This window comes from Agelaius tricolor, unplaced genomic scaffold (assembly GCF_023055355.1).
Source record: "Agelaius tricolor isolate 1412-34295 unplaced genomic scaffold, bAgeTri1.0.p SCAF_14, whole genome shotgun sequence".
NCBI lineage: Eukaryota > Metazoa > Chordata > Aves > Passeriformes > Icteridae > Agelaius > Agelaius tricolor.
The window spans coordinates 14,430,394-14,453,383 of NW_027269274.1; the positions used below are offsets into that span (position 1 = coordinate 14,430,394).

Here is a 22,990-nt window from a genome sequence, read left to right on the forward strand (position 1 = left end):
GACTTGATGACCTTAAAGGTCTCTTCCAACCTAGTCGTTCTGTGATTTTTGGTCTTGCCCTGGGTGGCAGGGCTGTGCTGATGGGAGGACTCACCTCGACCTTGCCAGGCTCAGCCATGAGCATGCCCTGGAACACCTTTGAGAGGTCTCTCAGGTTGAAGGTGTAATGTGACTTTGCTGGTGTGGGCAGCAGCTGGGATGTGATGGTCATATACACGGAGATCGTGGCATCCACTAAGGGCTCATTCAAGTCCTTCACGGCATCTGCTCCCGCTGCAGAGATAGAAGTAGTCAGAGAGGATGTCAAGATGGTAACTCTGGGCTGAAAAGGTCCTTGCAGTGCAGGAAGGTGGCACTGAGTGGCAGAGGTGCTGGCTAGCACTTGGGCAGGAACACACTTTTTTCTGCTTTTTTTTTGAGAGACAGTGAGGGACCTGTCCAAGCACCTGCTCACTGCTGTGCACAGCTGCTAATGGGTTTATCAACTAATGTGAACCAGATTTGGGGGTGGAAGAATGCTTTACAGCCATTCTGTGGTGTGAAGACTTCATGCCCCCCAGGAACAGAGGAGGCACTGCCAGACAGGTAATTGATGCCTACCTGAAATATTCCAGACAGGTTTTCCTTCTCCTTCCTTGCACTCCCGCAGTGAAATCTCAGCTACTTTTAAGCTAGAAGGTGTGAGTGCCCTCTTAGCTAAACCCCCTGCAATTCATTATGCTCAGCAAATGCAAAGCCACTGAGGAATAATTTCTTATGCAATAGTCTGGCAAGATTTAAACACAGCTGCCAGTTTTAGATCATAATTATTTTTTTCTCCCAATGAAGTTTATTACAAACACTCCTGGAGAAGTAGAGCCCTGTGACACCCCAGCATTTTGCACTTTTTTGCATGTTTTCAAAAATCCTTTAATTTCTTTCTAAATCACAGCTAGATGTTTCAGTGTGCCCCTGAGATCACAGTCAGGTACTGGTGCTTCTGAATATTGCAAGCACTCAGAAAGCTCTGCTTTGCTTCTCCCATAGCTGACTATTCTCACTCCTTTCTACTGGCAGATTTGCAGATGAAGGCATATTTGCAAAGATGATCCTCAATTCCCACCCTGTCAAGTATAAGAGGACTCATTTCACTCCAAATGAACCCTTTTTTCATGGTGGCTGTAGCACCATGCTCGGATCCACCCTGCTCAGCTGTCCACAGGCTGCAGCAGATGGAGAGTAACAGAAGGCTCTCCTTCCACAGAAGGCTGTTGTCTGGACAAGTGTCTGTCTGCTGAATGCACAGGTAAGCTGTGCCATGCTGTGCTCACCAGCTCGTTCTGCTCACAGTCCCTCTCCTCTTTCTGCTCTTACTTACGCACTGGATTTCTGTAACTTTTTTCTCCTAGGAGTCCATCTAAAAAAAGACAAAAAAATTAGTTCCAGCTTTACCTGCTGAGGTTAAGAATATCTGCATCACCCATCACAAACCAAATCCTCTTTGAATGGCCCAGGCTATATGATAACGTATTGAAACTGTGAAAGGCAAAGCTGAAGTTTGCTGATCTGCACCAGCAGAGTTTGGCCTTGAGACTAAATAGGGTATGAACTCTCTGTTTGCTAAGCCTCATAAAACACTTTCCCTAAAGCATCTTTGAGTGATTACTGCAAGTTCCAGCTTTCAACACTTTGATCAGATCACTGATATTAATTGCTCCCCTTTCAAACTCCATTGTCATCAAGGTGACTTTCAACATGAGGAGAAGGTGGCAGTTTTCTGCAGGACTTACCCATCCAGCTGCCAAGGATGGTGGAGAAGATCTTCCTCTTGCTGTTTTCATCCATCTCAGTGAAGGAGAGGTAGTTGAAATGGCGAGTTAGGCGTGGAGTGACAGGATTCCTTCCCCCTCCAGGAGGTCCCATGGCACAGACAAAATTAATATCTACCAGCTTCTTAAAAGTACCTTTGAGAGTGCAAAATCAGGAATGATTTTATTGTAGCTAAAATCCCTCACCACAGATCTCCAGGGCAGGTACACATATCTAACAGGCCAAGAGATCTGGGTCGTACCGATCTGTTTGCGGTCGTACCAGCCGTGGTGGTCCATCCACTGCCGCAGCAGCTCGATGGGAGGCTGGGCTCCAAACTGCTCCAGCATGGGCATGTTCAAGTCATCGATAAAAAATATGAAATATCGACCAACTGGAGGCCCAAACACTCCCTTCCGCCTGCAAGGACAGAACCCGTGTCAGGACACAGGAAAGCTACTTCTAACTTGATTCAAATGCATGTTTTTTTTTCTCTGGATGCTTTCTGAGTCAACAGTTTCAGCTATTTTTTACACTTGATACACTCCTTTGTAAGGGCCTTTGCACCGAAAAGATCTGGAGCAATATTCGAGGCACTGGCTTCTCTCCAAGTGAAATTTTGTCTACTTATGCTCAATGCCAAGGAGTAAATGGGTGCAAATAAAAGCAAAGCTTGAGCCCATGAATCTGTTGGAAACTTCAAACCAGTGGCTGACCAGGGAGGTGAAATGGAAGCTGTTTACTGTGGGGAGTAGGATTGCGGGTGGGCAGCCACATTTTCTCCCTTCATCACTTTCTGTAAAGATCCCACACCAGGGTTTGCAAACACCTGTGCTGTGAAATGTAGTATTTCTGGAATAACTAGAATTGGAGCAACTTTTACCGACCCTCACTAATCCTTCTCACTTTCTTGCCATTATAACAAGCTATTACTGGCTCTCACAAACCCAACTCAGATGTGCTGTGTGTCCTACATGTTATCCACATCTATACATGCTCAGGGCCCCTTCAGGTCTTGGGGTGAAACTAAAGAGCCAAGCTGATAGAAACACTGAGCTCAGGGATATTGCCTTTGCACACACAGAAAGGAATCTTGCCTCTTATCCAGTTTGCTGTCGATGAGATCCTGGGTTTGGTTAGAAGAGGTGCGTGCTGAAAACATCAGGAAGTGGGCGATGTATTTGTTAGGCAAGTTCTTCAAGAGCTTGTCAGCAATTGTGAGAGTCTTCCCTGTGCCAGTGGGACCAATGCAAAGAACCTAGAAGCACAATCAGCAATGCAGCATAATCATAGGCAAGCAGCCTGTGTTTCTCAGAACTCTGACACTGGCTGGAGGAAATGCAGCCAGAAAAGAGGTTACTGCTCTTTTAGGCATTTGAAGGTTGGGAGAGGACTCTTGAACTTGCTTCTTCAATAAGGTCAGTTGCCCAACACCAAAATCTCTTGGTGTGGATGAAATCCAACCATAGAAGTATGAAATGGAGCTGTAGGAAACAGGTAAAAAGGGATAGTGATGGGCTATCTAGCAATTGCTGCATTTTGGTTGAACAACTGTGTGTTGATATCCCTTTGGGGTGCTGACATGGTGCCTGGGGACTGAATGGATAACTCTTAGTGCTTAAGCACAGATTTGGTGCAGAGAAATGCAAATCCATGGAAGTGGGAAATAATCTCAAAGTATTAGGCAGCTGTTAAGTTCTGACTGCGCTGGGAGAAGAAGAGGTTGAATCAAAAATTCAAAAACAAGGCTGGGCACGTACTGGCTTATGGTTGGTGAGCAGCAGCTCCAGCAGATAGGCCATTCGGACTGTGTTCATTGTGGGCACAATAATGTCACAGAAGTTGGTGTCTGGAACCATGGTGAACTTTGCTGTAGCATCCAGCCACACCTCCCAGTGCACCTGAAAGATTGGAATCTGCTTAGAGGGGGAATCTATCCCTTCTAAGAAAAGGAAAACTATTTCTGCTATTTTCCCTGTCACTGCTCCTTGTGTAATAGCTCAGATTCAGATGAGAAATTCAGGTTTCCAGCCTCTCTGTTGGGCCTTGCCACCCTTACCTTTCTGTATGGAAATGCTGGGAGTGTTTGACTCGTTACTTTTGGGAGGGACAGAGCCCAAGACTTAGAGGTCATTGCCCCAGCAGCAACACACCTGTCCTCCCTTCTGAGAATTGGGATCAAAGCAGGATGGAGCACTTGTGATATCTGCAAGAATAGGGATTCTGCCCATGGCAGAGGGCCAAAGGGGGCTTATCTGGGCTCCTGTCTTCCCATTCCGTGCCCTCACCCATGTCACACTCAGAGGCACATGAGGTGTTCTACTTGTACAAGATATGGATCTCTTGTGTTAGATTGAAGCTGCAGATGAGCCTCCCAGAGGCCACTATACAAATGAGATCGAGCTTCTGCCAGGGCAGTGCTAGAGAATACAGGAGAAAATCTGCATTCCTGACCACCCCATGTGGCCTTCCCACAGAGACCACACTGGTACCTTCTATTAAGCGCCTGACAGTCATGTAGGGTTCTTTGTTTCATTTCAGGAAGGGGAAGCATTTTCCCTCCTTCTTGAATTCCTTTTAGCCCAGAGTCTGGTGACTGTCAGTCAAGATGACCTTGACATGCCCTACACTGCTGTCTCTTGTGAAAAAGATGGAATATTTATCTGTCTTGCTGCTATTCCAGACTCTGCTGCACATAGCTCTTCTGCTGTTATTCACTGCTTTCTAACACAGACAGCTCTATCCATATGAGCTCCTCCCTGTCCTCCAGCAGCCACACCTGTGACATCCCTCACTTTTCTGAGCACTGACAGAGACACACAGGTCTCAACTGACCGGCTCTCAGCTCAGCTTTGAAAGATCTGGTTCACAGCTCTGAAGGCAAGAAATTGCCTTCTTGATTCAATGAAAAGCTTAATTTTGATTTAAATATTCCTGTTTGCTTCCTATAGGCCTTTCTTCTTTGCCCTTAATGAGAAAATCCTACCAAATCCTGTAGGACTGTGTTGCTTCCTGGTCCCTCCTCCTAAATTACTCAGCTTGGAATTAAAAGTTAAATATTTTACCTCTTTACGGACATCCTCATCATCTTCTTCAGTACTGCTAAGCCCAGCATCATCCAGTTTATAGTCATAAACCAGTCCTTCTTCTGGGAAGAGTAAGCGGATCTGTGAGAATAAAGCTGTGATGAACCTGGCTGCCACTCAGCTGAATTCACAGGAGGATTTGCACTACTTCAAGGAACACTTTACTAACGGGACGCTACCCAGGCCAGGGGGCTCAGGGCTCTCCCAGAACTTCCAGCTCCAGGGGTCCCAGTGAGACAGTGGCATACCAGATGCCCACAGGAAGTCCATCCAAAGCCTCCAGGCATTCAACTCTGATCCCCATTCCTCACTACTAATTTCTCTACAATGAGAGAAGATCTGCTTTTCCTTTACTCACCCTTTCCTTTGCCATCTTCTTCCTGAGCCATGAGCTGAAGGCCTCACGACCTAGGGAATCTCCAGTAGCACCCACACTCCAGACCAAGGCAAATATAAACCAAGGCTCAATCAGCTCTCCCATACGAGCAATCTTCTCCCGGGGAATTGTCTTCAGTCCCTAAGAACCAGTGTCAAGCAGAAGAAAAATTCTCAGGTATAATTATGGCACACAAACCCCAGACTCTTCTTAATTTGTTCATAATTCTATTCAGCTTCTATGTAGTTTTTTCTAGCCAGTTTTTCAGAGGCCTTGTTAATATATTATGTGGATTAAAATTTGTTTCATTGGTGTACTTGAGAGACTCCCTTTGCTGAACTAACGTCACTCAACAAGAGATGGGAGAAGAATTTAGTCATAGGTTTTTAATTTGAAAATTGTCCAGCCTTCTTCAATACTAACTCTCAAAGGACCTGCAATCTGAAGTGCATCACTGCTCAGCTCTGATCTCTGCTTTCCCCTCACCCTCCAATTCCCTCTGCTATAAATAAAAGTGAACCTCTACCCTCCAGCCTGGTAGGCACAGAGCTTATCTTGTGTTCCTTCAGTGGGCAGAGCATAATCCTTCTAGGTTTACCTGTGATTTGCTGGATGCTGTAATACCTTCTGCCACATAGATGAGCTACACCATGACCTTTCTGCACCAACATCTTGTTCTCTGGTGATTAACCCTTTCCAGGACTTGGTGTCCTTAAGAGTTACAGACACAAGGAACAGGGATAGAGGTAGCAAAATCTACCTTAATGGGAATGAAAGGCTGATACAAACATTCCAAGAGCACGAGGAGACTCATTGTGAGGTTACCATCTGTAGAAGTAATTATCTCCTTCACAGAGCTTCGTAAAAAGTCGATGGCCTCCTGGAAAGACAGGCAGGGACAGATCAGTGTCACCATCCAGCATAGCTGACTTTGGTTTTACCTTCTTGTTCACCTCCATCATGTTATGTTTAGCAGGGAGACTGTGACTGAGAATGCTGCCATTTCCAACTGCATCCCAAGTACCACCATTTTTACTGGAGAAAATCTAGACAAGTCCCTTGGTTTAGTCTCAACACCAAGAAACCTCTGGGCCTCCCTTTTGCTTCTGTGCAACACTTATGTGCATCTTGTGCTATCACTGCTGTTAAATGGTTTGCTCCCTTTAGAGCCTTCCTTTGTAGCTCCAGGTTCTTCATTAAAATAATGGCTTATCAACAGAGTAAAAATAACAAGACTTGTTTGAACAACCTTCTCCCTTGAGGACTCACTCTAAGCTATGGAACTGCACTAGGGATGGTTTTGTCCAGAAGATAATTTTAAAATTAAATAAAACCAACTATAATGACCAATTAGACTTAGTCACATCTACAGAGATCAGTGAATAACCTGTATTAAAGCCACAAAATTCACAGAGAAGTTTCCATGATAGATATAATGGTAGGAAATGTTCCCACAATGTCATTTAAATCCAGGCCTTGACATGTCTGGGCTGGTTGATGATCAAGATGACATGGAAAGGCTGGAACAGAACAGAAGCTCACCTGGAGGAATCTCCTGAAGAGAGATGCCAGCTGGGGTGCGAAGCGTTGCATGATTTCTGGCACATTTTTCAGCCAGCATTCAATGAAAGGGTCCAGCCCCAAAATGCTGGGTTCCAGGTAAACCATACCACAGCGGGAGACTGTGGCAGGGGAAGCAACAGCCAAATCCTGGACTTCAAACATCATGGTCATGCCCTAGAAATTAGAAAAGAAAAGAAAGGATAAGGACCTGCTCAGTTTTGATACGTGTTTCAGTGCAGAGTGGAAGGAGTACAGACTACATGCAGCAAAAGTGGGAGGGATGAGTTACCTCTGTCATCTTGATGATTTCCCCTGAGCTGAGGCACAGCTTCTTATTGTCATCAAGTACTGTGTTCATGTTCTCAATCCACAAAGCATCCACTGGCCCATCAAACATGTACCACTTCTTGCTGGTGTCAGCGGCCACGGTTCCCCGACGCATGAGTGTGGAAAAGATCCCGTCTGTCCTGAAAGGCAGGAGGAAGGCAGGGCTTGGCCCCTTCTGGTTTTGCTGCAATAAATGGCTACGTTCTCTCCACAAAAGGCAATCTTATCCTGCTTCATGTGTCTCTCTTATCCATGAGCTGCAGAAAGGTCCACCTCATTCTTTTTTTTACTGAGACACATCTCAGCCTGAGTGACACCACAAAACAACTTCTTTGGGCATCAGGATCTGGAATTCATGTCATGTAACTATAAGATGTCAAGCTTCCCTTTAACATCTCTGTCCTCAGTGAAGAGTAAAGAGGCCTTGCTAGCATCCAGTTCAGGTCACAGGCAGATCATCTGCTCTCTGGAGGTGCCTCTTTTCTCTTTTTCTCAAGGTTAAAAGGATAAACCCAGGCTAAAGAGCATGACCCTACCCTCTTTATAACTGAAGTTCCCCATCCTCAGCTGCCTGTGAACCCAGGTGGTGCTGGAGCTGGTGACCAGGAGAGCAGACACAAGGAATGCTGGCTGTTGACAGCAAGAATTTAATATGTACATGGAAACCTTGAGCACAGTTTCCATTCAGACCCTGGACTCGACTCCTGCTATTAAATAATTATTTGTTATTTTTATAGTACTAGTGAATTCCAGGGTATTGTTATTGAGATCAAGGGAAAACAATCTGTTCTAAAGCTCAGCTGATTAAAGCAGATGGATTTGTCTGTAAATATATTTTACACAATTGCTGTATTTTTCTTTTTTGTCACATTGACATGCCCATGTAGTCACATCATAAATAAACTGTTGAGCTTAATTGGAGCTCCTATAAAATGTCCTACAGTAAATATGTACCACATCCTAAGCTGGGAAGCTCTGGTCACAGAATCAGTAATGTTTAATGGCTTGCACTTTTCCTAGAGGTAGTTAGTTTTATATATGTTTAATTTCCCTCATTTTACAGAACACAGTCTTTAGTTTTGCCATGAGACAAGTGCTGGCTGACAGGGCCAAAGGGAGATTCACACTGCTTCTCACATCCTAGCTTATGGATAAAGTGAGTTGCAAAGTCAACCTCAGGTCACATATGGAAACACAAGCAGTAGGACCTGGCTATAAAGAGGGCAAGTGGGCTATTGGTTCTTGTTTCCAAACCATGTAAGCAAGCAGGAGACCTGGCAACAGGAATGAAATTTCTCTTTATGCCTCAAAGTCATTCCTCATCACTCAAGGATACCAGAGTATTTATACAGAACAATTCAAGTGCGCAGTACAGAGGTCACTTTTCTTCAGAAGCAAAGCAAGTGTTTTTAAGCTGCTGTATCTTAGGAGCAGGGGCATGTGCTCCAAAGCTATTGAATTATTGTTCTGCAGTTAATGCTGCGAGCTGAGCTGCAGAAACTGTCTGGGCATGTGCTGGCAGTCGGGCCAAGTGCACAATGAGGGATGTCAGCTTAAATCGCCGTGACTGGCTATTGTAGCTTGGTGGGGATAAGGACTTGATCGCTTCTGGTTTTATGCCACCACCCCAAACAGTTCTCAGCCTTGGAGAGAAGACGCTCAAGACCAGAAAAGTGTTTTCTGTCTGGAAGAAAGGAAAGAAGGTTTTGTACTTTACCATTCATGCGTTAGCAAGTTGAACTCTCCATAAAGCTGGCCCATTGTGATGGATTTGGGATTCACTACAAAGTAGTGGACTGCTTCGTAATTCCCACCACTGGCTGCAGGCTGACCTTTCAGTGATGTCATTGCAGCTGCCAGGACTTCATAACTCTGCAAAAGCAGGACAGCCAGAGACTTAACTGCCATGGCTCCAGAGCAACAAAGCCACTTGCTTTCACAGCAACTGCATTCAAATGCAGTGAGAAAAGACACATAGGGAAGGGTAATATCATAGTACGGAGATGCCTGGCTGAAACAAAAGCACAGAAATTAAACACTCTATATGCAGTGGAGGAGGAAGTTAGATCTTCTGTGCAAGAGGCCTGAAGCACCTAGAGAGGTCAAGGTATGTCTCAGCCTTAGAAATGTGCAGCAGAACTAATGAGCCTCAGTCTAATCTCACAGCTCAAAGCAAACCAGTAATATTCCTCCCCATGGCTAAAAATATTATTAACAGGCAGCATCCTTGTGCCCTGACTTCTATCTGAGAAAAGCTTTAAATGCCAGTATGGGTCTTCTGCGAAACTTAACCCAGTGCATCAATAGGTAGGTGATGGTTTGCTGGGGCCAGGACAGTCTCTCACCCATACCTTTGTTTTCCCAGAACCTGTTGGTCCCACCAGCATCAGGCCATGACGAACTACGGTGGTCTCGTACAGCTGGATGCATTTAGTCACAAAACCTGTACAGGAAGATGATGCAGAGTGGGCCTGGGCACACATCTCTTTCCTAGGGCAGCATGCTGGACTAAAAGCCCAGGTCCAGAGGGAGCTTGTGGAGAGCCTTTCCCCTCACCATCAACATCCTTCAGATTTGCCTGGATGCAGGATTTGCGGATGGCTTCTTCCAGGATGCCATAATCAACAGGTGTTTCTTTGATATTAGGAAACAAATCTGAGACAATACCATTGAAGAGCTTGAGGTCATCCTGCAGGAATTTGGGTACGTTGGCATCCCTAATAGCTCGCAGGCAGATCAGCTCCTGCAAGGATTTGAGAATTCAGGACTTCAGAGATCTTTCCTCTTCCTATGAGGCTGCAGAAAAGGCCCCATAAATCTATGGCAGTGTGAAATACAAGCACGTTTACCTCATCCATATCAGGATTCTCTCTTTTGAGATTGCCAGCTGTTGAGATGACAGTCTTCACAGCTCTCATCCCAAAGTCATAGTGGTCCTGAAAAAGGCACAGAGGAAACAATATCATCAGATAGAGGAGCACCATCTTAAAAAGTAAACTTAGGCATGCACACAGAATGAAAAATCCTAGATGGAAGGAAAAGCAGGCGGGGCTGTTTAGCTCAACTGTCCTGCCACAGTAATCCTAAATAGGATTTAAGGTGAATCCAAGTCCAGCCACAGGAGCAGAAATGGGAGGGAAGGAAGGAAGGAAAAGGAAGGAAAAGGAAGGAAGGAAGGAAAAGGAAGGAAAAGGAAGGAAAAGGAAGGAAGGAAGGAAGGAAGGAAGGAAGGAAGGAAGGAAGGAAGGAAGGAAGGAAGGAAGGAAGGAAGGAAGGAAGGAAGGAAGGAAGGAGATGAAGAATGGGTGTAGTGACCTTTCTGAGATATGCTATAACAAGGCACCAAGAAAATCATCTGGATACTTCATGCCTAGGCAAAGAAAGTCTCACATTTATAAAACAGCCTTGGACATTAAGGCAATTACCTGGGAGCTGAGCTGTTCTGACAATAGTTTGAATGTTGTGGTGATCTTCTTTGCAAGGACTTTGGCTTCATTAAACCCAAAGGAATAGAGTGAGATCTCAGCAATCATGGAGTAATCTGGGACCATCATAGCCACAGGACGAAAGAGAGCCTGGAACATACAGATCCAACACAATGTTCAAAACACTGTAGTTTCTTGCTTTTTTCCCAGCAAACTGAAAAGGCTGAGTATCCATTCCAGACTGTTTAGAGGACACAAGATGAGTGTCCCTGGCAGCTGTCACTGCAGCATCCCTGCAGACTGCAATCTGAACAGTGCCATTTCCTTACACATGTGGTTCAAATCTCAAAGTGATCCTGGAGACTCTCCAAAAGCATCACACCCTAACTCTTGTCATGGACACATTGGTGAGTCCAGGTAGCACCCAGCACCTTTATTGCCCCTTTTCTTTCTGTCTTTGCAGCCTGCCCTCCTTACCTTCAGGTTATCGGGCAGCTCAGTGCGCCCAGCGTACCCTGGGTTCATTGTGATGAAGACTGCACAGGATGGGACCAGTGGGATCTCTGTGCCTTCAAATATGAAGGTTTCCACCTGGAAAATTAAAAATATGATCATCCTCCAAGAACAGAGCCTGACCTGCAAACTAAATAGTGTAGCAGAACCTTCCAAGAGGAGAACAATAGCTTTTAGTTGTTAAATTATAAAGCACAAACACACACAGCTGCCCACAACAGTAGTGACTCAATCTGGTCCCACTGCAGGAACCCAGTATTACCAGCAATATTTTTTCCTGTATAAAAGACTGGGCTTGTGGAAGATTTACTGATAGGTTAAATTTTCTTTTTTTTTTCCTTTAAACTCTTGAACAGACTTCTATCCCTTCAGCTGTAAACAAACGTCTTCCCATTTATTTTGCACTAGAGATGAGACCCGAATTAATTCATGGCAAAGAGGGCAAAGAGAAACCTAAATCCTTTTTAAAGCTGTGCAGGTAGTAATTTCAGATGGGGGATAAAGTAATGCAGAAGAATTTACGGAGAGCAAGTTTCTAATTCCAAGCCAAAGTCAAGAAGATTCAGGTCTTAACCCTTCTGGGCCTCCAGAGAACAAAGCAGAGGCTGGCTGCTAGACTGAATCTCCATTAAAACCAACAGTTCACAACAATTCACTTTACAATGCAACTCTGTGTGCACCAATATGTGTTTTTCTGCACATACTGGGTTTTGTGAATCCACCAAAGCTTGGTTAACACATTTAGACAAATTTGGTGCTGAGCAACTCATGTCAGAACACTGACTGCCTTTATCACAGCTCCAATTTTGATCAGTTCAGTGGATCAGTATCAGAGTGTCTCTCACACCAAAGCCTGCTAGCACTACAGCTCAAGCTGAGAGGTACTTCAGCCTGTGAGAGTGTGGGCAACTCTGGCAGCATAGACTAAGGTGAAGTTAAAAATTCCCCTGAGGATGTTGACTGTAATGGACTGATGTGATGTGCCATAGTTAGGACGTTGTTCAAACCACTCCTCAAGGATGTCTGCTAAGAGTTGCCCCTGAGAAGTGAAGCTTGAAGGTGTGTGCAGAGACAAGGACTTGCCTGAACTACCTCACGTGGAGATTTTTTTGCCTGCCTTTGCATCCACATATTCCTTACATACCCTCTGCTGCTGTGCTTTCTGGATGGTTGTAATCTGCTGGGCCACCACAGACAGCACCTCGATGTCGATGCGGTTGAACTCATCGAAGCAAGCCCAGGCACCAGAGCTGGGCAGGGAAGGAAGAATGAAGGGAGTCAGGAACACCACACAGGAGCAAACTTGCAGTCAAAAGTTCAGATAGAACTAGAAGTTAGATATCCACATACTGGGTGGGCATAACAGAGACTGGAAGTGAACACAAAAGGGCTCTGATGTGCCCTGGCAAACAGTGACACAGCCACTGTGTCCTGGTTCAGGGGACAGCCCAGCTGTGCATTCCAGGCCATGTGATTTGTTATCCAATCCTAGAGCCTGGGACAAATTCTCCATTACACATTTGAGCTTTAAAGAGGTGTCATGTTGAATTCCTGGTTGGTACCTGAGCTGTAAGTGCAGCAGATATAGTTTAGACAACACTTAAGTACATTTTTCAGAATTTGGTAAACTATATATAAAGCTGGAAGCATGCATATGAGGAAGGTGATCTTCCCACAAGGCATGGCTTAGGAAAGAAGTTAAATTACTTACAAAGAAAACATCTGAGAAAAGAATATCAGCTTTTGTTGGACTAACTAATTCAGATTCACCAGTGTGCAACAGACTAATTGGACCAGCTCTGTTTGAAATGTAGAGAAGAGAGAAGCCTCTCTGAGAGGATCCCTCAGGGCTTAGAGCAGTCTCTCTTGGCTGCTCAATTTTGAATACTCTCAGCAGATTCTCTTCTTCTTAAGATTAAGCAGCTTGTGGGCTGAATCTCAGTCCAACATGGATGATATTAAAATAAAGGCCAAAGCTGCAAACACTTGCACAGGTGGATTAGTGCATTGTGGATTAGTGCAAAGCATTTTAATTTTGCCTTAAATGAACAAGGATCTCTTTTTATCTCTTTTTTTTTTATAATTGGATCAACTGTTCCTCCTTTCTGGCTGGAATTTTGTAACCTTGCTCATTCTGGAACTCAGTAACCCCCTTGCCAGGGCTTTTCTTGTTCTTTTGGGCTGCTATGAAAAATACCCACCAACTCCCAGTGTGCAGCATCCCTCAATAATGACACTCAGCATTTCACTGTACCTGGCTAGTCCCTTAAAAAACTTGCCCATTGCCATAAAGTCAAGTTGGTCAGAGCAGTTGAACACTACAGTTTGGATTGCCAGTGCTTTGCCCAGGTCTTTTGTTGTTTCTGTTTTGCCTGTTCCTGCTGGTCCTGCAGGTGCTCCTCCAAATTTCAGGTGCAGAGCTCCTGTAAGTGTCAGATAACACCTACAACAAAGAAGAGACCAGATGACAAAAAAAAAGCATTTGTACTACTGATTTCAGCAAGGAGACATATGATCTATACAGCTGGAGACAAGGAGGAATCCATCATTCATTATTCTGCAAAACTGCTTAGATATGCAGCATTCTGCAAAGGAGTTAGAGCTATGTGGCCTTGATTAGTATTCATGGGGGCCTGCATGGATAAATCCTTCTGCCACTGGCTACAAATTCATTCTGCAGAAAAAGGACAGTTACAAAAGGGTAAAATTATTATTTCTGCTGCATATTCTAGAATACTAGCTGGTTTCTAGAAGAGCTCCTTTGATATCAGGTGGGCATTTTATATGAGAGCACTACATTAAGAATTAGCAGAGTGAAAGCAATCAGTCTGAGCACTGCCCACTCAGAATACAATAGCAACCAATGCCAGGGTTCTCCTGTGCACTTGTCTCAAGTAGTCCTTTACTGTACAAATGGATTCTATTTACATACATTAAGATGTGGGACCTGAATGGTCAGATCCTTGGTTTAATCCTCTTCATCCAGAACAAAAAAAAAAAAAAAAAGAGAAGAGAAAAAAAGTGCATTTGTTACCCAGAAAACAATGTCTTTACCTGTCAGTGAGAGGTGTGATAACCAGACGGCCAGTGTTGCCCAGATACTCATAGCCATAGATAAACTCAGCATTGACTGCTCTGATGTACAGGTCTCCCCTTGTCCAGTAGTATCTAATGGTGAGTGAACATGGCATCAGAAAGATAAACACTGCCTGGCAGACAAAGCAGCAGCTCATGAGATTACAGCCTGCAGGTTTGGAGACCTGATTGTCAAGGGATTTCCCTCTCAAGAGCAGAAAGGATAAAGTAGCACAACAGGGTGGACAGGAGTTCTCACAGGACCTGGGATCAAGCATTGCACCCCTTGGGCAGGAGCACAGCCTTTCACAGTGAAACATCATGGTATGGGTTAGTTCCTATTGTCAAAAAGGATGCCATTAAAGCTAGATCTGTCTCATACTCCTGTTTCCATTTGCCATGGACACAGCTGATGGGTAAGAAGAATGGAGACTGGCCAGGGAAGCCAGGTGAGGTTCAACAGCTGTGCTCTCTAACCTGAGCTGGGAGATCCACTCAAAATCGTTCATGCTCGTTATATTCTCCTCAACAAGCTTTGCTGCAACATCCTTGGCATGCACCTCGATGACAATGAGAGCTGACAGCACTGCTCTCTGCATCTTGGACAGCTTCCCACGGACCAGGCCCACCAAATCTCCCAGCTGGGAACAAAAGGAAAGTACCCTGAAGCAATGCACTCTGTACCAGCACAATGCAATCAAACTCAGGACATGCTGAGCCTCAGATCATATGCTATGCTCAGGCAACTTCTGCCTCTTTTCAGAAGTACAAATGGCTGCTCAGAAAGCAAATACTACTCAGGGCTGGCTCAGAGATGAGTTTTACATACACTATTACCATGTTCAGGTGAAAAGAACGAGTTAGAGCCACTATGAAGTCCAGAGCTAATAATTCTCAGGTATTAGGTGTGATTAGATGCACAGAACTGATATGAAGGATGCAGTTTCCTCCACTGTCCATCACTTCAGTTCTTTGCATTTTGCTTCTTGGGTAACCCTGGAGAAGTTATCTTTCACCTTGTCATAGTGTTCAGGTGGTGATCATATTATCAGTCCTGTATTTTATTATGACAAATACCCTAATAATTAAGAAGAAAACCTGTTTTATCACTTGTTTTGAACAGTGCTATGCAAAACTGTACATCTGTTTCCCCACCAGTATTGTCCTGGCTGTATTTATAACTTGTCTGAGGTCTGATGACTGAAAAGCCTCCATCTGGCAAAATCTCACCCTTACATTCATTTTCATACCTGAGCACTCAGCTGTGGGTAAAGCCTGCTGGATAAATCTCCAGCCTCCAGAGCTTCAGACACTTCCTTTGTCCAGAAAATCTGGCAGCCAGCAATGACCACTTGGCCAGGCCATTCCAAGACCCATGAAGTACGTGGAGTCTTAAAACAGAAAAAAGAATAGGTGTGAGAAAGGGGGAAAAAAGGTGCTAAGACTATTTATTTATTTATTTATATGTCCTCTTGCTCTGAGAGGCATGCTTAACAACTCAGCACTGAATTCTTGTGTAAGAGGCTTTCCTTTTCTTTCTCTTCCACTTTCTGTGAAGAAATCACCTTCAGGCACTGGGTACTTCTCTCCACTATGCCACTTGCAGTAACCAGTTACAAGTAGCCATTAGCAGGTGAAGAGCAGGAATCTGTGAAACTCAAAAGAATGTTTCCCCTCCTCTGGCCTTTTCTAACTTTTCTACTTTCAAATTTTCAGTCTGAATAAGAAAGAGTAACAAAAACATCTGAGGCCTCTTTATTTTTCAGCCTTTCTGAAAAATAGATTAGAAATAGATTACCTAGATTAAAAATTTCAATTTTACACCAGCATAGCTTCTATACAGAAACCAGAGCCGTGATGCATCCCCAATGCACTGACTGAAACCAACAGCTCATGTGCCTTGATTACTTTTACCAGCCCCTAGCACAACGTGTGAGACACGAGAGCTGAAGCAGAAGATCCTTACAAAGAGGAAATAGTCTGGAGAGATGAATAGATATGGATTCATACAGGGTTGTTCCATGCTGTAGGGATCCTGTGAGGGAGTGTGCAGGGTTTGCATTCTGCTGGGCCATTAGCTTTTTGCCCAGCTGCTCATTCTGCACTTACAGCAACACAACTGTATTAAAGACCGTGTTTTGAAAGTGGAATAGAATAGAATAGAATAGAATAGAATAGAATAGAATAGAATAGAATAGAATAGATCCCAAGTTCATCAGCCCCACCTCTGGCGACCTCCATGGCAAGCCTGGAACCAACACATCAGAGACCTGGCAGTCTGTGATAAAACCCTTACCTCTGGATAAACACCAATTGATTTTTCTATGTTGTCCCGAACACTGGCCCTCATGGATTTCTCCACTTCCACCAGCCAGTCCTCCACATTCTCAGTGGGAGTGATGGCAGAAAACAGCTTCACCTCTTCTCCTTCACCAGAGTACATGTGTGTGATCTGTAGGTCTTCCTGGAATTTCAGCTAATGGAAGAAGCACAACAGGAGATATGAGTGAAGGATTTCTTTTCTATCCCTGCCTTCCTGCCCCTGGGGGACAGCCAGCCTACACCAGTGTTTGCTCATTATAAACCTGGTGCCAAACTTGGTTGCCAGTAGTGATAATAAAGTGTGAGACAGACGTGCAAAATGACCTCTCCAAATAATGGAAAACGATTGTATGAAAACAAGAGATTCACATTGCTGGTGTGACTTGAGTGAAGCAAATCAAATTATAGGTAGGATGAACATTTCTTATTGCCTGTCTAGGATTCAGACCCTTGACTCCTGCTCAATTCTGTAGATTCAAATAATTTCCCTTGATGTCACAGTGCCTGGTTTTAAGAGTAAAATTTTAACAGCTTCTCCGGTGCCCCAGCATATCACTGAAAGTCCCCTTATTTATTCCAATGGCTTTGCACCATGTTTCCAGTTCAATTTCCTTTCTATTTTTCCAAACTAATGACTAGGAGATTGGTTTTACTGTCTGAGTATTGTGGTGGTTCGAGCTGTGACTAGCTATGGAGTCTGAAGTCTATTAGGAATAACAAAGAGGAAAAATAGCCAGGTTAACTCCATCTCCTAAGTAGGGATGAAGGCAGAAACTTAATTCAGCTCAGGCTTGTTCAGTCCTTGTCCCTTCTGGGGCTGTCAGCAGGAGTGGGATTCAATCCTAACAAGGTGCCTGTGAGCAGAAAGCTAAGTCAGAGCTATTTCTCCTGGCCTTCATGGTGAGATGGACACACATCTCCAGAGGGAATGTCCTCCCCTCCTAGGATGGCTATGTAAGTGAATTTCTCTAAGTCACCCTTTGCAGATTCCTATTTCCCCCATTGTCTGAAGGACAACCAAGGGTACCCAGTTCATGGGCAGATGCCTGGCTTTGAAATGTCTAAAGTGAGGTTGCTGGAATCCCACTTCAGGACAGGCAGCACCTTCCAATGCCTTTGTACAGGTACAGGTTCCCAGGAGACACATTTCCATAGAGCAGAATGTGAACATTCCTCCAGACCTCAGAACACCTCCAACTCCCACGACACAGCTTCCCAAAGGTGGGCCAAGCCACTTGTGTGCTGGCTGTGCCTACCCGTGCAATGTTCTCAAAGCACTTGTGCAGGTGAGGTTGTACAGCAGTGGGGTCTTTGGTCTGGGACAGGATTTCCAGCAGCTCATCATCTGAAAGGAAGTAGAACCTACAAACACAGAGAAAAGTATGAGGAGAGGCTCTGTTTACTGCAGCAGCAAGAGCTAAGTGCTGGCATGATGGGGAGCAAGCCTTTTGCTAAAGACACTGCTGCTGACTGCTCACTGATCTCTTTGTATTTGTGTAGATGAGCAGCCACCATCCAGCCCTCTCCCTTTCTGTAGAGACAGACTCCTGCCTCTGCAGAAGTCAGGCATTTCCTAGCAAAGAGGGTTTACATGAGTATCAAAGAATAGAAGTCTTCCTTCAGGGAATAAGAGACAAAGTTACTTGGAGATTTTCATTTTACCCCACCCTTTCTACGTAAATCCTGAGGCACAGATATGCAACAATGCTACCAGACTGCCCTAAACTCACCACATTTGTGTGTGCCTGTTTTCTCCCCATGAGATGGCAGCATTGAAAGGCACAGCTTTGCTTATGTTTGCAGGCCATGCATAAATCCTAAGCTTAGGTGGTTTTGCTCTTTCTTGGCAGAATGAACTGCACTGGGCCTCTCCTTTCATATTTTCTGAAAGAGGGAGTGCAATCTAGCCCAGTGAAATTCGGGGTTACCTGGGAAAAGCGGCTCTCTTTGTCTCCAGATATTCACTCAGCCCTTTCTGCACAAGTTCAAGTAGTTGGTTACAATTTTGCAGCTTCTTCAGTAGCTCTAGATGAGGGCACAAAGAAATCACCTACAACAGAATGTGTAACAGAGGAAGCATCAGTATTCTGAGCATGTGAGAGATAAGGCAATGGAGATAATTGGGTTGCCCAGTGATGTTACTGATGGGATTTAAATGACTCATTCACAGGAATTCTCAGGGACCTGGAGAGGTGTAAGCTTTGTGGGTAAGAAGGGTAAACAGCCCTTATGCAGACAAGCATTTCTGGCTTCCCCTAAATACCAACATTTGTAATATGGAATACAAGCAGTGAAGGAGTCCTGGGAAGTGGAGACTGGAGAATAGAAGAGAGCAGAGCACTGCCACCAGGACACAAAAATAGGCAAAAACAATGGTTCTAAAAAACTTAGAGAATCAGTCTTGAGGAGGAATTGAAGGAGTTACCTTATGGATTACAACCACTGCAGGTCACAAGAGTCATTAAGAGGCAGGGATTCTGTGTGTTGAGGAGGAGGAAACTGCTGGGGTGGAGACTTTGGTGGAAGGCACTACAGAGAATGGATCTGTCCATTCAGACACCAGAAAAAAAGGCCAAGTTCCAAGAGAAGAGACCCAGCACAAGGCCCTGGGCAAGGCTACACAGTTAACACAGCGCTGCTCATGCCCACACCATTATGAAAACAATGACTCAAAGACACAGTCCTTGTGTGAGCACAGCTCCAAGGTGTTTGAGATACCTGCACTGGCTTTCATTAAGGCACATACCTCAGGGTTTGCATTAGCCTTCTTCATGACTTCCCTCCAATCCTTATCCACCATGTTGTAGCGCTGGCTTTCCAGTGGGAGCTGTCTTTTGATGTCCTCTGAGCTAAAGATTGGCTCCAAGTAGAGCCAAGAGCGCTGACAGTTCAGCCACTCCTCTAGGACATCCTAGTGGGAAGCAAGAAAAGCATATCAGGACACCATGCTATGAATCTGTTCAACAAACCCATTCAAACTGTGCACTGGAACATGTTAAAAAAAAAAAAAAAACAAGAAAGAAAGAAAGAAAGAAAAAAAGGTGATGCAGCACTTACACCTTCCATATTTCTAAAATCTACCTACAGGGTCAGGAGGTGGAATTTCCTTTCCAAATAATTAACAACTTCCTAGCACTCCCCTTTCCAAAAGTTTTGGAACTTTTCTCCTGCAGCACTGCTATTTTGCTGTCAGAGTCCTGCTGGGTGCTCCTGGTTTGATGAGCAAGTGCTGGCACAGTCTGGCAGATCCTGCTTAAACAGCAGTCTCCCATGTGCTTTCCTACACTGAGATGTGGATGATTAGAATGGATTTCACAGGGTCTGTAAGAATCTCTAAGGTCCACTTAGTACAGTATGATTAGAGAGACCAGTAACACTACTCACAGCAATAGGCAAGATCTGGCCCCACCAAAACATGTTGCAATAGGCAGCAAAAGGGCTGCATTACTTTCCTAGAGTCAGAGGGCTTTCACAGGCCCTATTCTTCCCTAAAGACTGATATTCTCTTGATAACTGCCCTCCCAGTTCCCAGCAGCAACTGCACAGTGTCCATGTCCAACCATGGCAGCACAGCCCAGCTGCCTGCCTCCCACACATGTGTGGGTAAAAACCAGTACCTGTGTTATCTTCAGCTTAGTTTCCCACAAGTTCATCCTCTCCTCAAAAGGTTTCTTGAAGGGTGAGAAAGACATGCTCTGAACCAGGACAATATGATCATCTAGGAGCTGAGAAATGTCGTCGGTGCTTTTCAGTATATAGGTATTGGTGTTTTTGTAAAGCACCACACTGAATGAAACAGATTTCCATTCAGCCTCTATCTTGTTGAGTGCCTGGAACAGAGGGACAAGCACTTTAATTTTCAGATACAACTTCTGCAAATGGTTATCCCAGCTTTCACAACTCTCTTAATGCCACTCTCTAGAAAATGACAGATTTTCGCTCCTGGAATCCACTGGAAACTGCACCTCTGTATTTTATGCATGACACAATCAGCAACAGCACATTTCCTCTGCATTGCCCACAGGTTCAACACATCTACACCAGTGCTGAAACAAACGCCTTGAGGGGAAAAAATGGCAATTTCACCTCCAGGTCTGTTTATGCTCTAGATGCACAGAGGCTGCCAGCAAAGGGCTTATTAATGACTATGATTAATGACAGCTTTGACAAAAGGGGAACTATCCATTGGGAGCTTGCCTGAGATTTCGGAGAACAAGAGCTGCCAGAAGGTCAAGACCATCTTAGATCACATCTGAACTGATGAACTGAAGCTGAAAGACTATTTAATCTATGAATCTCCAGAGCTAGAAAGGTTTCCCTGCACGTTTACTGGTTTAAAGGATTTGCCATCTCTGTTTCCAGTCACAGCTAATCCTTCTGACATAACATTTGAATGGCAGAGTGCAGACAATCAATTTATTCTAACTTAACCAGTTACTAATCCCACAGTGATGAGTGAAACCCTAGCAGTGGATCAACAAAACCATAAGGCAGTGCTGTTAATGCCACAACTGAAATTCTGCACAAGACAGAATAAACTCTTCTACTGAGTGGAAGTTGTGTGGTCATCACTCCCTTCTGTAAGGACAGCAACCTTTTTACTTGTGCTGCAGAATGTGTCTAACACTCTGGGACACTCAGGAACATCACCCAGGGCAATGACTGCCTGCTCAGCACAAACCCATTTGAGAAGCAAGCAAAGACACAACAAGTCCTCTCTTCTCACATTTTCGATGGCGTATTCCTTGCTGGCTGTCTCAGCCACTTTGAGAACAGTCTCCATGTGGTCCTGCAGGTTCAGCTCCAAGCAACGACCAAATGTCATGCTGGGCTCCAGCTCCACGTCGGCCTTGACCTGGCTGGACAGCATCTCCCAGTGCCGGCTCCTCATGCCGGGGTTGCGCAGCCCCTGGATTAAGGGCACGTACTGCTTGAAATCGTCCATCTTGTCTCGAAACTCCTTGGCCACACTCTGGCAGTCTTTCAGGGAAAGAATCAGAACAACAGGGAGAAAATCAGCAACAACAGCTTGTGAGGAAGTTGCCTTAAGGAACTCCTAGTAGCTGTCTAAAGTCTGATGTGCATGTAGTCACATGGTACAGGTAAGCAGCAGGTGAGAGCACTGGAAAATGCAGGCTGAAGTAAGAAGGATAGGAAGGCTCTCTCTACATGGCCACTAAGCCAGGATTCAAGCCTTCTCCCAAGAAGCAGATGCGCCTATTACCAAAAGCCTGTTACAGGCAAGCCCATGCTAAGCTGAAGTGTGCCTTAGGATAGAGCTCACCAGAAGAGAGGCAGACAAATTTAACTCCTTGATATGGACTGAAGCATGATCATCTGCCAGCAGATATTTTGGAAGTTACAGTCATCATTTCAAGACATTCACTTCTTAACAAACCTGCATTTTAAGTTATCTCACAGCACAGCTGAGGTCACCCTAAATAGAAGATGGACACTGGGAAGATAAAAGCAGGCTGGGATCCCAGCCTGAAAATGAAAAGTGTGCAGAACAGGCCCTGCCAGCCTATGGACATGCTAGAGACAAAGGGACTTCTGCCTCATAGGAAGGACAAAGTGAGGGAAAAGGCTTTTCTCTCTGGGGGCATCCTAGAAAGCCTCTGCACTGTTCACATCATGCCTTTTTGGTTGGTGCTACTGTGAATAAAACAATGGGTAGGTAAAGAACATGGGACTTGCTTCCCTTCCAAAATCTGGCTAAAGCATATGCCTCCTTTTATTGCACCCTGCATGGTTGCACTGTGTGCTCACAGCAAAGATGTGATCACCTCGTGCTCCCTGCTGGGGATATGCAAAGGACAGAACAAATATCCAGGTACCAGAGAATATTGCAATGAGCATAAGCAGGTATTCTTAGTATTTCTGTTTATCATAATGATTCATAGTTACTCATGCATCCACTCATCACCTCCTCCATTGGGGCTGATTCATGGCATTGTTTAAGAGCAAGTTCAAGTTAAAAAGGATGAATCAAAAATCACCCACAGCAAAATATATTTCAATCTAAGCCATCTGGCAGGAGATTTTAGAATTAGCTCTAAAGAATGACCAACACATCTCTGAGAACCAGGGAATGGCAAGTTAAGCTACAACTGAAGTCCCAATTTCAGCTTTATTAGGAGAAATGGTCAGAAGACCTTCGTGTGAATTGCAAGGGCTGAGCGCAATCATCTCAACTTCATACACATTCAGGCAAGAAGGAAAATTGTTATTATATTGCAGAGATCATTTCCAGGTTTTGCAATTTCATTTTATTCATAACAAAATCAAGACCTCTTCTGGCTTTCCATTAAATGCATTGGCCAATAAAGAAAATAAGATTGGCCAAGAAAACAGCACCTGCAAGACCCAGATTCAAGTTCCCTTGCTGCCTGACTTTGCATGAAGGCTTAAACCCACACGTCTAGCCAGTGGGCTATATAGTAACTATCTGTGACTAGCCTGGATTATTGCAGTTTATATATATATATATATATATACACATATTTATATATATA

General features: G+C 44.5%; 1 protein-coding gene across 3 annotated transcripts in view; it reads right to left on the reverse strand.

The window, feature by feature from the left end:
- DNAH1 (dynein axonemal heavy chain 1) overlaps nucleotides 1-22,990 on the reverse strand; it is a 71,674-nt gene that overhangs the window by 24,382 nt on the left and 24,302 nt on the right. For all 3 annotated transcript variants that reach the window (XM_071439836.1, XM_071439834.1, XM_071439835.1), the window contains exons 20-47: nucleotides 21,202-21,455; nucleotides 20,093-20,305; nucleotides 19,222-19,386; nucleotides 18,404-18,525; nucleotides 17,732-17,837; nucleotides 16,450-16,629; nucleotides 15,404-15,544; nucleotides 14,631-14,794; nucleotides 14,133-14,246; nucleotides 13,333-13,521; nucleotides 12,223-12,328; nucleotides 11,043-11,156; nucleotides 10,566-10,715; nucleotides 9,990-10,076; nucleotides 9,697-9,883; nucleotides 9,492-9,583; nucleotides 8,858-9,012; nucleotides 7,103-7,280; nucleotides 6,793-6,987; nucleotides 6,011-6,130; nucleotides 5,233-5,391; nucleotides 4,854-4,955; nucleotides 3,549-3,689; nucleotides 2,886-3,046; nucleotides 2,051-2,208; nucleotides 1,770-1,943; nucleotides 1,358-1,396; nucleotides 95-273 (exon numbers count right to left, since the gene is read on the reverse strand). In XM_071439836.1, coding sequence (XP_071295937.1) covers nucleotides 95-273; nucleotides 1,358-1,396; nucleotides 1,770-1,943; nucleotides 2,051-2,208; nucleotides 2,886-3,046; nucleotides 3,549-3,689; nucleotides 4,854-4,955; nucleotides 5,233-5,391; nucleotides 6,011-6,130; nucleotides 6,793-6,987; nucleotides 7,103-7,280; nucleotides 8,858-9,012; nucleotides 9,492-9,583; nucleotides 9,697-9,883; nucleotides 9,990-10,076; nucleotides 10,566-10,715; nucleotides 11,043-11,156; nucleotides 12,223-12,328; nucleotides 13,333-13,521; nucleotides 14,133-14,246; nucleotides 14,631-14,794; nucleotides 15,404-15,544; nucleotides 16,450-16,629; nucleotides 17,732-17,837; nucleotides 18,404-18,525; nucleotides 19,222-19,386; nucleotides 20,093-20,305; nucleotides 21,202-21,455 — 4,145 coding nt within the window. The remainder of the gene's footprint in view (nucleotides 1-94; nucleotides 274-1,357; nucleotides 1,397-1,769; nucleotides 1,944-2,050; nucleotides 2,209-2,885; nucleotides 3,047-3,548; nucleotides 3,690-4,853; nucleotides 4,956-5,232; nucleotides 5,392-6,010; nucleotides 6,131-6,792; nucleotides 6,988-7,102; nucleotides 7,281-8,857; nucleotides 9,013-9,491; nucleotides 9,584-9,696; nucleotides 9,884-9,989; nucleotides 10,077-10,565; nucleotides 10,716-11,042; nucleotides 11,157-12,222; nucleotides 12,329-13,332; nucleotides 13,522-14,132; nucleotides 14,247-14,630; nucleotides 14,795-15,403; nucleotides 15,545-16,449; nucleotides 16,630-17,731; nucleotides 17,838-18,403; nucleotides 18,526-19,221; nucleotides 19,387-20,092; nucleotides 20,306-21,201; nucleotides 21,456-22,990) is intronic.